The sequence below is a fragment of the Lonchura striata genome, chromosome 3, assembly GCF_050655825.1.
Source record: "Lonchura striata isolate lonStrDom1 chromosome 3, ASM5065582v1, whole genome shotgun sequence".
NCBI lineage: Eukaryota > Metazoa > Chordata > Aves > Passeriformes > Estrildidae > Lonchura > Lonchura striata.
Genome location: NC_140705.1, coordinates 96034046 through 96048832, shown reverse-complemented (window position 1 = coordinate 96048832; position 14787 = coordinate 96034046). Strand labels below are relative to the sequence as shown.

Sequence of the window (14787 nt, the reverse complement as noted above, 5' to 3'; positions counted from 1 at the left end):
ACAATATCCATGCTGCACAAGCATGAGCCAGACTGGAAACGCATCTGCTTTATTCTTCCTCAACCAAACACACCAAAACAAACTCCAAACCCCAGCACCGCTGGGCTTGGTGACACCAAGCACTTCCAGAACGCACCTGGCAGAACCAAATGCACCAAAACAAACTCCAAACCCCAGCACCGCTGGGCTTGGGTGACACCAAACACTTCCAGGACGCACCTGGCAGGACAACCTTGATTACTTGCAGTCAAGGCTGTGTCTTCATGCAGCAGAACTTCGTGCCACCTTCTTTATGACTCAAGGCACATTAATTGAAATAAAGAAAAAACGTACAATAATTTCAACACAAACCCATCATTAAGGCATACGTTTTCTGAAGATTTTTCTTGAAAAAAACGAGGAAATTTTTTTGGTGATGATTTCCAGCATTCACTTCATGCTGTTTTATGACCTCTTCATACCTACAGTTCAGCCTGAATTCAAAGAACCCAGTCACTCTCAACCCAGGAGCTTGGGTGGAGCAGCAATATTGCCTGATTTTCATACCCATCTGAATAGCTGGTGATCCTTTGGGAAGTCCAAACAAACCAACAGAGCCACCTTTCCTTGCCCTACAACTTGGCAAGCACCATGTCGCAATACAAACATCAAAATAATCTTGAATTCTTTTGAAGAACCTGAGAACTAACTTAATACCCGAAACTCAGGGAAAAGGACAACTTCATATGTGCCTTCTCCCCCCAACTATTCATCATGCCAAGGACCAAGCTACTCCACGTTGAGCTTTGTTTTTATGTTCATGGCTGCCAGCTCAGCCACGAAGTAGCGGAAGACATGGGGCACAGGGACAACCTCGATGGTGTCCACCTCACTGCAGATGGAGCAGGAATACCTCCTGCTGCTGGTCACAGAGGAGCGGGACAGTTTCTCCAGCACAGGGGATGTCATGCTGCCGCAGCTTGTGCACACGTAGGCTACGGAGCCGTCGGAGCAGTTGAACAGGCGATCCTGCAGCAGGAAGGACGTGCCATGGGCCAGCAGAGCATCCCGTTCCATCTCGCCGAAGCGGATCCCACCTTCCACGTTCCTGCCCTTGACAGGCTGGTTGGTGACAGCATCTCGGGGCCCCGTGGTCCTCACCTGGAACTTGTCAGAGACCATGTGGCGCAGACGCTGGTAGTACACCACCCCCACAAAGATGTCAGCCTCCAGCTCCACCCCGCTGATGCCGCTGTACATCTTTTCTGTGCCAAAGAAGTTGTAACCCGCGCTCGCTAAAGTCTCACCGAAGTATTTCAGAGCAGACTTCTTCTCGGTGAAGGTGAAGGGAGTGGCATCATAGGAGACCCCATGTAGGGCTGCTGACTTCCCTGCCATGCTCTCAATTAACATCCCAATGGTCATGCGGGAGGGAAAGCCGTGAGGGTTGAAGAGGATGTCTGGAACCATCCCATTCTCTGTGAAGGGCATGTCCTCGACGGGCCAGAGCTGGCTCAGGATACCTTTCTGTCCGTGACGGCTGGCAAATTTGTCTCCAATAGTGGGATTTCGGGGAACCCTCACAGTGATGCAAACCTTCTTGAACTTCCCAGTGCCACGGTCATTGCTGCACAATCTAACGTTGTCCACAATGCCCACTTCCTTACTCCTGTGTAAGTGGAGGAACAATCATAGCAAAGGTGTCAGGCTTGATAATAATTTTTAGTTTCAAAAGGAAAATGAGGCAAAAAACCTAAACTACTTATAAAAAGTCTTTGGACAGCTGAGAAACACTACCATTCTTCAAAGTACTACTCAGTAGTGAGGGAACTCAGACTGTGTAAGAATTAGGGCAAGGAAACAATTCAAAGGCATCTTCCAAGTGCCATTCAGGTATCACTTTCAGGTGATTGGATAATGTGCCACCCATGATATAAATTAAGGATAATTTCAACCTAGTTCATCTGTTATCACACTTTGTATCTGATAAAACTGCATCCCACTGCCATTTCTATTGTGTTAAGGCAGCAGCCCCTCTCCCTACCACCAATAAACTCACACCATACTGATGGGATCCCAAAATAAAGAACTTGATGCTGTTCTTCAGTAGACAGGGAAGTTCAGAGCAGAAAGGGCAAAGTGTGAGCTTTGACAAGTGTCTTGCTCAGGGTTGTGCTTCTTCTATAGATGAGCCCTCAGCCTGATATTCCATGTGCCAGGGGTCTGCTGCAGGCTTGTTTAACTGTTATCGTGTCCACATACAACCAGCACAGGCAAATCACACAAAAAAAAAAAAATCTCCTGGCACAAGCCAGCTCTGCAGCACACACTGGTTTAGAGAAAAGATGTGATACATGTCTGGGAGTCACCTACAGCATGAACTTCATGCTCTCTGTCATGCCATGGACACTATTATGTGAGGAGAAAAGGGAACATCTGTAGGGGAAGGGCCAACTGCTCTCCCCACGGGGTGAGCAGAGCCAGGAGCGACAGGCTGTACTTACGGATAGTACACAGTGAAGGTCTCCCCTGTGTTGAGGTTCATGAAGCTGTAGAAGGGATCCCCAGGCTGCAGGATAGACCCAACAAAAGGCAGTCCATCAGCATCCAGCTTCTCCCCAATGTTTGGATCGCCAGGCTTGATGCCAAATACTAAATTATCTCCTGCCCTGCTGGCTTTAAGGGAAAGGTCAATGCTCTCCGCCTTGATAACACTTCCATAAGCAAATCCTCTCTGCCAGGAAGATTTATTTACAATCTAAAAGGGAGAAACAAAAGCCTGTTAAAGACTTGCTGATAACTTCAAAGAAGAAAACATTTACAAAGGTAAGCATCAGATCAAAATGGGAACATTGCCTTTTTAAAGTTTCCCAGTAAGTCACCATTCCAAAAAGCTCAAGCCTCATGTAACCCCAGTATTTTAAAAAGCTGGAAGACCATGGCCTTGGACAAACGAAACTCTGCTCTACTCCCAAAACACCCAGCTGTAACAACACAACCACTGTGCTGCTGAATCTGCTCAAAAGGTGTGAGGACCAGCAGAGAAAGAAAGTGGGGTTTTTCTAGCTGAGTGTCACCCCTACTCCCAGTGCCCCACATCAAATTCCTTCACAGGACAGCAGGATTTTTTCCCTTCTGGTGGCTTACCATTGCATCTTCCATGTCATAGCCGCTGTAGGAGATGACAGCCACGATGGAATTGGTGCCAACAGGATAGCTGTCCATCCCATAATAGTCATACATGCTGGGCCTCACCAGAGGGCTCTGAGGGGTGTGCAGGTGGTACAGCTTGTTATCTGAGCGATCCTTGTAGTTGTAAACAGGAAACCCCATGGTCTGCTTTCCTGGAGGGAAGGAGGGAAACTTGGATTTATTCCTCTGTGTATCTTGTTAAGAAAAAAAGCTGGAAATACATACAAATTTAGAGGGATTATCAATCTTAACTCCCTTGGAATTTAATAATTGCCCTAAGCCCAGCTCTAATTTTTCTATGAACCACAATACACAATGCCTTTCACAGCATTTCATAAGGACTACATCTAATTTTATTTTCTCTTCTGCAATTTCAAAATTCCCATTAAGGTTACTGTGGTCTTTCTGGTTTTGCTTACTTGATTTTTTTTTTTTTTGTGTGTTTACTTGTTTTGGAGGGAGATGTATATATGTATATGTGTTTTCTCCCCAGAGTTTCCCAGAGTGAGGCCTATGTTGTGTATTTCCAGGCCAAAAAGCATTTGCTTCTGCAGCATCAATATCCTGCCAAGGGAACTGAGTTTTGAACAGTCATATTGCTAATTGCAGAAAAGTATGAGAAAGAGGCAGTGCTTTAAGGACATCTTTCTGATAATACTGTCAGAAATTCAATATACTAGAGGTGTTATTGAGGTGTCAATCCCTCTGCCCAGTGTCTTGCAGCACTGGGTACTTCAGCACTTACCCATCTGGCACTGGTACATGTTCCGTGGACTTTGGTTGTGGTCAGAAAAGGGAATGAGATTGGCCACCACGCTCAAAATGCTGTGAGGAAAGAGTTCCTGGTGAGTGGTCACTCCAGGCACCACCTCTGACTCCAGAGTGGCTACATTCATGAAGATCTGCAAACATCAAATTGGATAATGCTTGTTCACTGCCTTTTTTTAAAGGGAAGGAAACAAAACAAAGCTGTCTCTGATGGCTTTCTGTCCATTTCAGTTTCAGCTGTGGCTGTCGCCTGCACTGCACTGTAGTGTATTAGCAAGAGAAATCGGACAGCAGCTGGTAAACTACCTAGCACAGATTAGCTGCAAGGGAAGTAAGCCCGCAAACTTACAAGCCTGAAATATAAAACTGCAGTAACGTATCCTCTTTTCTGTCTCCCACTTTAATAGTTCCAAGTGGATGAGCTCCCCAGCAATCCACTTGGCTGCCCAGGAGCCACTTGGCAAACACGATGTAACACAAGATGACATAGTACACACAACACAGCAATCCTTTACCTCAAATCTTCACAAAGGTAATACTGAGAGCAGATTTGAAGAGCTCAAAAAGATCTCTACAGTCCAGCTATGACATTTACCAGAAATCAATTTGCAGGAGTGAAAAACCGTCTTTCATCACCTATTCTAGCTCTTCAACACAAGCCTCATCCTCAGCTCCTTTCATAAATATTTACCAAACCCATTTTTGATGCCAGCTATCTCTGCAACATGGGAATATGCAAACCCCACCTGCTCCAGAGTCCCAATCCATTCATTCCTTCCATAGGACAGGTTTCTGACAGGCCGCACCATCCTACAAGGGTTAGTGAAAATGAAGAGTCCAGGATACAGGCTGGGTTTTCCTGTCATTGGGATAAGGACCACTTCTGCCCGTGCAGGAAATCTCTTCTCTTGTGTTATCTGTTGGTGCAAAGAAATAACAATCTAGAAACACTAAATTTAACTAAACTGCATCCACCTGGTCACTCAATGAAAATGTCAACCACAGCTGCAGCCATTAATAAAAAACTATAGAGAAGAGTTTTTAGAAATACATTTTAGAAAAAAACTCCACCAAAAAAATAAAGACAGAATACGTCTTATCTTGCCTTTTCCAAGAAAATGTTCTTTCAAAATCTGTAACTTCATAAACCACCAGATGAAACATATGGATCAATAAAAAAAAGTAACACAAAAGCATACTCCAATACTAATATGCAGCCAAAGACAACTTACTGGGTTAAAAAAAAAAAAAAGAAGTTCAAAACATTCCTATTTTTGACCACTGCATGTTGAAGACGTTTAGCTAAGAAACATTTCAAACAAGACAACAAACCTTGAAACGACGGAGAGTTTGTGCAATCTCGGGAGCCAGTTCCTGCTCTACCCAGCCCACCATGGAGCCATCCAGCACAACTCTGTAGCATTCTGAGTAAGGCCGGCTTGGAGCTGCATCAATGGGGGTGACACCTGTGGCAAGAGGGGGTTGATGGACGGAACGGCCAAAAACAAGCAAACAAAACACAGAAGTTACCGCATGTCTCAGTTCACACCTAGACATAAAAAAATTCTTGGCAAAACCATAGACAGGTTCAATGGAAAATGAAAAACATTTACAACTTAGAATGTCACTCCCCTCTCCCTTTCTTACTGAAATAAGGATTCTTATTATTGTGGTAATCGTAAATGAACTTCAGTTCAAGTCAAGTCATTACAAAGTTACTGCTTAGTCCAGTTTTTCAGAGCTGTAAGAAATTCCTTGTGCAATTCCTTGTGCTTCAGTGAACATCCTCACACTACAACACACAGCTGAGAGACACTGACATTGAATTTTGACACTGACAGGCTGATGTGCCTGTACAAGCAATGTGTTATTTACCACTAAGCAGAAGCCTAGTAAGTACAGGTCAAACTTGATTTCACTTCTCAACTGGGCAGTGTGCTGTGATGCTGTGTGAAAAAGCCTTCCCAGGCACGGGGCTGCAGGGCAGGGAGGTAAAAAAGGAGAACACAAACCATCAGGTCAGTGAAACATACCCAGGGAACATAACAAAGGTGGAATGTCTCTCACGGGCACCATCTCAGTGACAATTTCACACAGAGCTGTCATGTGGTTCATCAGCCCACAGGGCTCTCCGTCCGGGGTGTCCACAGGGCACAGGAAGCCCCAGGATTCGGGCAGCAGCTTGCGGACAGTCGTGGTTCTCATCTGGGAAAACGCTGCCCCTCTGTGTATGCAGCGGAAGTGGGAGAGGTAGCGGATGAAATTCAGCTTGTCCCCCACCACACAGAGACCACTGGCCTGCAACATGCCCAGCCCTAGGGAACAAAGGGAAGATTTATGTCAGGAACTCATCCAGCTTTAAGAAACACAGGATGATGTTACAAGACAGTTTCTCATTTTTCACAACCCCTAAAGATGCTCACATTGGATCCCAACAAGACAGGACCATGTGCACAGGCAACTCAGTGACCTGTAAGAGACCTAGAGACTTTAAATTCCAAGCTATTCCTTAAAATCTAGTTCCTTTTACAAACATGTGGAAGTAATTGCCAGTGAAGCAAACAGGAATTTGCAGCTGGTATGTTTTACCAAAATTCTGCAGGTTTTTAACCTAACTTCATTTCCTAGTATGACACACTGTCATACTGGACACTTCAGAGAAGCATCAAATAAGTCTGAATATACATCAGCAAACCAGTTTCTCATCATTTAAGCTCATATGACTAAAGGAGAAATAATCTTTGGGAAAGCAAATCTAATTATTATCACTGTTTTGAACAATGCTAAATTTCATTTCAACTGTTCATCTGGGTAGAGGCTTTGCTCTCATAACTAACCTGTTCTATACCATGCACAATGCCTACGCTTGTGCATAAATCTTGTCTTTTTCCTCAACTATCCCTTTCTTCAAATCCCTTTTAGCAATTCAGTTACAGTGTATAATGTCTGCCTACAAGCAGTTGTTTCCAGTTGTTTCCAAAGAGCTCAATTTCACATTGTTCCTCATTCTGTTTTATGGGAAAAAAAGGAAAAAAAGACACCTTAAGCCTGCAGATTTACCTGTTTTAGACCTCAGGTTACCAGTTGCAAGCAGATACTCAAATGGCTTGGTAAAGTCTGGTGCCAGGCTGAATGCCTTCACCAGGCTGTCTGTATTTAGGGTGACATCTGCCTTTTCTGCTCTTTTCTCCAAAACAAACCTAACAGACTGCAGCCAGGTTTCAAGCCTCTCCTACGGTTTAAAATGAGAGATTTAAAATTAATACAGAACAGGAAAGGCTCAAATTAGAACATCAGTTCTAATCTAGCACATCAGCTGCACATGCTACAGAACTCCTCTGAAATTAGCATGATTGACAACTTTTAAGGAACTGACAGTTTTCCAGACTTATTTCCAGCACTGACTTCATTCTGTCGAGATGCTGATGGTATATGTCAATATCGAACTAAAAGGAAAACACCCACCCAACAGCTTGGCAATCACTTCCACCCAGAATGGTGATGAGTCTGGCAAATGAAGTACAATAAGAGAATTTCATAAATTCATAAAGCACAGACAATCCAAAGCATAAATAGTACCTATAATCTGACCACAAGGACAACTCTGTATGCAGTGTACACTGTGTCTACTGTATGTTTTAGACTATTTAGGATCTTAGGATTGAAAAAAAAGGGGCTGTTAACTTTCCTGCTGATCTGACAGCAAGGGCTAGGCAGGAAAACAGCTTTTTCTGGTTCCTAGTAGATGTTTTTTGTAGCACAAAAATGCCTCTCCAAGTTAATTTTCAAATCACTCAAGTAGTAGAGACATTTTTATAGTCTTTGTACAAAACTAAAGAAATGCTAAAGAAAATTCTGACTAAAGGGGAAAAAATATTAAGAATTATGTAATAACTCAGGGGAGCATCTTATCAGGGGATGAGAACTACTATTCCACAGTTAATTTCTTGGGACATTCAAGCTTCTGAACACCACTACTCTCCTCCCAGAATCCTAAAATTTGGTATCCCTATAAAATGAATTGGAATAGATTAGTAGTAAGTTACCTGTTTAAATCAGAAGCATGTTACCAACTTTCTGATCTGTAAAGAAATGTAAAGACATGGGAGCCATGACCTTACCTTTAAGAACATAAGGAAGAGCTGTCCTGGGGTAAGCACCTCGTGATTCATAAGACTGTCTGGATTATCTTCCATGCATTCCCCTTTGGCAAAAGCATAGAGCTTCTGGGTCATCATACAGAGCAGGTAGAACTTTTCAGTTCTATTGGTCAGGTGAATACAGATACAATTGCTGAAGGGAGAGAAAGAAGAAGGACAACTACCATAATCTCTTCATGCTAGCTTCATGTTCTTCAAGTGTCTCCTAAATAATTGTAAACCAATTTTTTAAAAATAAAAGCCTAATAAGGCTAGTAGACGTAAACTACAAAACATTTCTGTTAGCACTATCAGTGTCCTGCCACAGGAACTCCAAATCTCCACTGCTATCAAACCATGTATGGAAAACTGTGGGCTGAGCAACAGTCCAGCACAAACGAAAAAAGGAAAACCACACCTAATTCCTAAAGCTGGAAGAAGAACAAACACCTACTTTACCAGAAAAATTAATTTTTTTAGTTGAATGCCTGCCACACTGACAGTCTCAAAGCCAATCCTTCCACTGCTTTCTAACTTATTTAATGAAAGAAGATTTTAAAGCATCTCTTTTCTGCCATTTCAGAAGATAAAAATTATTCAGAGTTGACAGAGATTGTGTAAAACTGGTAATAAACTGCAGTATTTCTGTTCACCAAATGGATCCTCAAGCAGTCACAGAGCTAGCTTTAACCTTCTCTTCCTCAACCTTTGTTTTTCATCAATGACATGACAAAGATCTAAAAAAAACCTGCCACCCTCTTGTGAAATTGTTTTGGGAATACTTGTATCAGTCCATTAAAATACATATCATCATAATACTCTCACATATGCTTATAAATTCAACACAATGACACTGGATCACAGCCACATACAGACCTCAGAATGAAATCTGCAGCCTGTTCATTGCTGTACCACTCAGGCAGGTTGAGTTTCACTCTGAAGCTCTTTCCCAGGTAATCCAGGACGTTTTGCTGTGTCAAACAGCCAGCATCCACCACCGCTCTCATCATCTCAGTAACACAGTTCGCATAAAAGGTGTCATCTTCCCTTCCTTTCACCAACTCTTCAAAAATCTGGTAGTCTGGGAAATTAACCAATGCCTGAGAGACAGAAGTTTATTAGATCATAAAAATGAGGCCCATAACATCATCTGTCGACAATATATGGCTAAAGAACTAAGGTGGTATACACTAACCCCTGATTTAGGTTTTCAGTGCTCTAGAAATGCCCTTCCACAATGAAAACTGCAAAATGCTCTGGGTTTGAGATCCTTAGAGAGTAATGCAGGGGATATTCATACACTGATAATGATCTCCATCCAGACAATACATTAGAAAAACCCCACAAAACCATGAGCGTGTGACTCTCCTCTCTTCTCTTGTCCCTACAGACACTTTCTCTGCTGCAGACTATTTGATTACAGTGTTACACAGTTTGGATGACCTTTCTCTAATGAGGATTAGAAGGCTGACTGAAAATACTCCAAGTGGAATTAGCTTTTTCTTGTTAACTTAAAATAAAAATGCTTTGCAAAACTTCTGCATTTATTCAATATAGAAATGACAAGCATTCATTGCTTACCTTCAGAGCAAATCCCAAGGGGAGGAAGAACAACTCTTTGCGAAAAATGAAATTCACCATGACACAGCCATTTTCCAAGTAGTGAAGGTTCATATTTATTGCAGTATGCTCATCCTTGACACAGTGCATCACCACCCCTGCAAAAGACACAACATCAGCATAAGCTGCACAAAACCAAGTGGCTGCTGTGTCATGTTCAAGGAGGTGCGAGACAATTCATGAGAAAAACTTTGGTACTTGATGGCTGAGAACATGAGGCAGATTGCTCACTTCACTGTCAGTGTGCCACTTCAAATAAATACATGACCTCAAGTCAGCTCTTAGCTAAAGAGGGCTGTGTCTCAGGACAGCCAGTACATTTGCTGAGAGGTCTGGAAGATGCACAGTTTTTAAAGAAAGATCCAGGCCTCAACTATCCTGTCTATAACCTTTGGTTGTAGGACAGAGTAACATACAAATAGTGCTCCTAATGGCACTCTTATCTCTGTGTTTGGGTGGCTGTGCAGCAGCAGTGTTTCCTGATCCAGCTCCACACTCCCATCTGCAGGACAAAGAAAAATAAAACAAAAAAAGGACCATCTAAACTGGCACTGACTTGAAATAAACCAGCATGGGACTACAGTGTATGTTCAAGCAACATAGTCCAGTCAAATCAGCAACTGGCAATATGCTATTACATTTAAAATGCTATTTAACATTTGCTAGCTCAACTCAATTTTAAAGTGATTTTGCTGAGTATACATTGACAAAAGGAAGGTGTAGTCATGAAGCTAGTTTACTCTGCCTCCTGAATATTAAATCTGCCACCATGAAGTCTGGACAAAATCAGTGAAATTATGTCACTGGATTACACAATGACTTGTACTGAAAGTGGGGTTTTAGTTACACCTTCCACACAACAAAAGGTGACAGGTACTGTAAAGCCTGGAATAAAATCTCCTTGCTTCCCACGGGTAGCTCAGACAGCTCCCACAAGGCAAGTCCCTGCTTCTTGCTTGTACCATCATGGTGGCGTGTTTACCCTTTATTCTTATGTGCAGCAAAAAATATTAACATTACACAAGAACTGTAACAAAACAAACTACCAAAATTCAACTACAGATGGTCAGTCCTGTTTGTCCTCAAGCAGTAGTTACTAGGATGCTGCAAGAAACTCCTGAGCTTACCATACTCTGTGAAACCAGGGCCTCTGTTTTTCCACTTTTGTCTTGTCATTGCAAGAGGGAAGTTTCGCCTGGGCATAATCAGCATCCTGATTACTTTTTCTAAGCCATTTATTATAAAGTAGCCTCCCATTTCCTAGCAGGAGAAGTAAAACCATGTTAATATACTCAGAAACTCAGAACCGGCATTGTAAGTGAAAGGAAAAAAATGCCTGTACTGTAGACAAAACCCAAACATTTAATGGGAAATAGCAAGACATGATTCAGCACTACTTTTGGAAAGGCTACACTCCTTAGCAGGGGTCTATGAAGTATAAATGTAGCAGAATGCAAGGAAAAGGATGCATGTTCCACAATTTAGAGGAAGAAAAAACCTTTGCGATCAATGGAACAACTCTGAATAGCTGACACTAACTTTTTAAAGTAAGCCCTATGAAGTTCTCATTTTGAGTTTATAAACCAGAAGGATTTTCAGAGCAAAAGATATCTGTCTGGTCACATACGAGCTTACTTTTTCAATTTTCTTTTGTAGTTTTCTCTCTCTTTTTTTGTGAGTTCAAAATGCAGTGCTAAATAAGTATGTATTCAATTATACACAGCTAACATGCTACTGGGAAGACAGGGAAAAAGCTGCAGAAGACAACTGGGAATGGAAATGTCTCTTTCAATGCCTATTCTACAAATCTTTCCTCACAGTCCCCTTCACAGCACTCTCAGTTGCTGTGTAGCAGCTGAGAGGTTCTATAACAAAACTGTAGGTATTGACACCAAACAGATCCCTGTGTTCAAGAACAGCCATGGCTGCAACTTCTCAAGCTGCTTCATCAAGCCCCCATAAACAATCTGCTTTCAAGAGAAAATGGAAAGTCAAACTTGAAACAAAATATAAATGTTCAAGCCCTGCAAAGAGAAAGTGGCCTGACAGACTGCTCAGGTAAAACACAGACTTTCCTGACCCTCAAAATCCCCATTACCTCTTCTTCCTCACGATGCTGCATAAGGTCTTGTGGAGAAAAACCATAGAGGTTGCACAATTTGGACTTCACCATGATTGGAATATATCCTAGGGGCTGTTTGATAGTCCCTTGTGGCGTGTCATTCAATGACCAGCTGATGTCGGCCTAAAACAACACAACATCAACAGTAAGAAATTAAAGTTGCCCTTTTAATATCTCCTGCTATATTAACTGCACCTTTCATACAACCACAAACAGTTGAACGGACTTGTATCACTGTAAAATGGTAACAATAATAAAAAAAGGAGCCAGTAGATACATGCATGAAGATTACACTCAGGGGAACAGTGAACATAGGTTTACAGAAGAAAATCATACAAGTCTAGAGTCAGGTAAAGAAGCTTCTGGGTGAGTAAACAAAGTTCGTCTAGCCTCCTTTGCCTTCCAGACCCTTCAGCAGAGCAGCCTAAATATAAACAAAACAAACAAAAGGCAGCCACAGGAAAGAAAAGTTCAGAAGGTTAACAGTTAAAAGTAGAAGACAGAAGTGTCCACTAAAAAGACATCCACACTACAGGCATGACAAAATCTTTCCTTTCTTCACCTAGCACATTTGTGAGTGATCTTAAAAGCAAAAAAGAAAAGCATGCAGGAAAAAAAAATTTATTAACAAGTTCTGGCAGTGGGTCTGCAGGAAGACTGTGGGAGCAAAGAATCCTAACTTTACATGCAGAATGATGGGCTTTGAAAGAGCTGCTGTCCTGCAGGAAAGAAACATTATTACTGCAACACAGGAACGTGAGTTCAGCATCTGGCAGCAGCAAACATGAATAACAGTCTCAGAAACTACTGGAAAAGGGAAGGGAAATGCTACTGTGCCTCTTTAAATCCACGGGGCAGCCTTACACAGGCACTGCTACAGCCTGGTCTACACCTGAAGTGATGACTAAGGGTCTACAGCTGCTCAGTAGACTGGGGCTCACATCCTACTCTGGGGCAGTGGGAACTGAGGGAGGGATATGGAGTTAAAGCAGCACAGTGGAAACAGGGAATGGTTACTGACTGGTTTCTGCTGTGCATGGGCAGGGAAGGGGAGATGTTAACCTCTCCCAGCACAAGATAATGCCTTTTCACTCAAGACACAGCAAACTGTTCTAACTGCTCCAAGCATTCAAAAAATAATTAGACAGACAATGAAAAAAAAAAAAAGGAAAATAATTCAGGTAAGAAAAATAAAACCAGCTGTAGCTCAGGAAAATCTAAGATCCACTGGGAATACAGCTATGAACAATCTGCACTGTCCCACTTTCATTTTCAGACAAGGTACTGCACTTAGAGTGACTTTCATCATGGCAAGGTATTCAGAGAAATTAAAGGCTGCAGATAAATTTAAAAAACCAACACAAATGAAAGCAAGCAAAAAAGCTGAAATTCCAAGCAAGCAGTCCCTTGCACCAGGTGCCTCACATACGCAATCAGTTCAGACACAACTACATAATTTTAACAGAAAACAGCCATGTGCAATCCTTTCACACTGCAAAGGAAAATATTTGCTGGGGATGCTTCCTCTCCGGGCAAATTTCAAAGCTTTTCACAAAAACCATGAACTTGTGAACAGGAGAGATTTATAGCTCTGAACTTCCGTATGGGACCAACGCTGCTTTTGAAACCTAGATTCCTGCAGAAACAAGATTTGGATTATGCTGCTCTCTGGGATGACACGGGTCTCCATCCAAGGACTTGCAAGCTAGCTGGCTGCTTGCAGGGACAAACAGGAAAGCAGGGCAGCAGGGTCGGGACCGCGACAAGCTTGACGTGCGGGGGAAAAAGAGCGAGGCCGCACATCACCAACACCCCAGAGCCCACGGGGGCAGCGCTCCCTGAACCCCGCGGGAGATCGGAGAGCCGGGAAGGGCCTTTAAATCTACAGCGCAGGGGGATGGGAACACGCGTGTGCAGAGCTCTGCTGGGACAGGAACACGCGTGTGCGGGGATCAGCAGCCCCACAGGGCGGGGACACGCGTGTGCAGAGCTCTGCTGGGACAGGAACACGCGTGTGCGGGGATCAGCAGCCCCACAGGGCGGGGACACGCGTGTGCAGAGCTCTGCTGGGACAGGAACACGCGTGTGCGGGGATCAGCAGCCCCACAGGGCGGGGACACGCGTGTGCAGAGCTCTGCTGGGACAGGAACACGCGTGTGCGGGGATCAGCAGCCCCACAGGGCGGGGACACGCGTGTGCAGAGCTCTGCTGGGACAGGAACACGCGTGTGCGGGGATCAGCAGCCCCACAGGGCGGGGACACGCGTGTGCGGGGACACGCGGTGGGCGCGGGCACTTACGGTGATCCTGCCGCGGTAGGTGCTGCGGACCCCGCGGCACTCCGCTGGGAACACCCTCCTCTCCTGGCACACCGTCCCGGCCGGCACGGCGGGAGGGGTGATGGACACCCCGACCAGCGTCAGCGCCAGCCGGGTGTCCTTCAGCGCGAACTCCACCGAAGGCACCTCCTGCAATGGCACCGGGTTAGGGCGGCGGGGGCGGGAGCGGGCCCGGCGCCGCGCCCCCCGCCCCGCGCCCCCCGCACCTGCACGGCGCGATAGACGCCCTCGCTGACGGCGTAGTTGAAGGACTCGATGTGGGCGCTGGTGAGGTGGCGCTGGGCCGTGCCGCGCCGCGGCCGCCGCAGGCGGTGCGGGTCCGGGCGCGACCCCGTCCCGGCGCCCGCCATGCCGCGCGCTGCTCCTCACGGGAAGCGGCCCGCGGGAAGCGCCGCGTGCGCGCCTCGCGCCGCCTCCCGCGCGTGCGCGCCGCTTCCCGCCCGCTCCCGTCCCCGGAGCCCGCCCCGCCGCTCCGGCCCCCGCGCTGCGCTCCTCCCGACGCGCAGCCCCTGATCCCGGTCGCCCCGTGCATCCGTGTACGCCCCAGGAACGGGAGCCTGGCCACCCACCCATCCCCGTCACTCTCCGCCACTTCTTCCGCACGCCTGGAATTCCGAACAACCCCGCTG

The 14787-nt window shown here is 44.9% G+C and overlaps 1 protein-coding gene across 1 annotated transcript; it reads right to left on the bottom strand.

Moving 5' to 3' along the window:
• Positions 1-33: 33 nt before the first annotated feature.
• POLR1B (RNA polymerase I subunit B) lies at positions 34-14546 on the bottom strand. The gene is made up of 15 exons (XM_021534863.4): positions 14365-14546; positions 14120-14287; positions 11797-11943; positions 10826-10958; positions 9660-9796; positions 8955-9178; positions 8061-8232; positions 7000-7171; positions 5973-6254; positions 5272-5405; positions 4686-4856; positions 3917-4073; positions 3127-3323; positions 2484-2737; positions 34-1648 (listed from the first exon to the last, which is right to left on the bottom strand). The coding sequence occupies exons 1-15, from the start codon at positions 14506-14508 to the stop codon at positions 769-771; spliced, it is 3372 nt and encodes a 1123-aa protein (XP_021390538.2). The 5' UTR covers positions 14509-14546; the 3' UTR covers positions 34-768.
• Between the last annotated feature and the right edge of the window lie 241 nt (positions 14547-14787).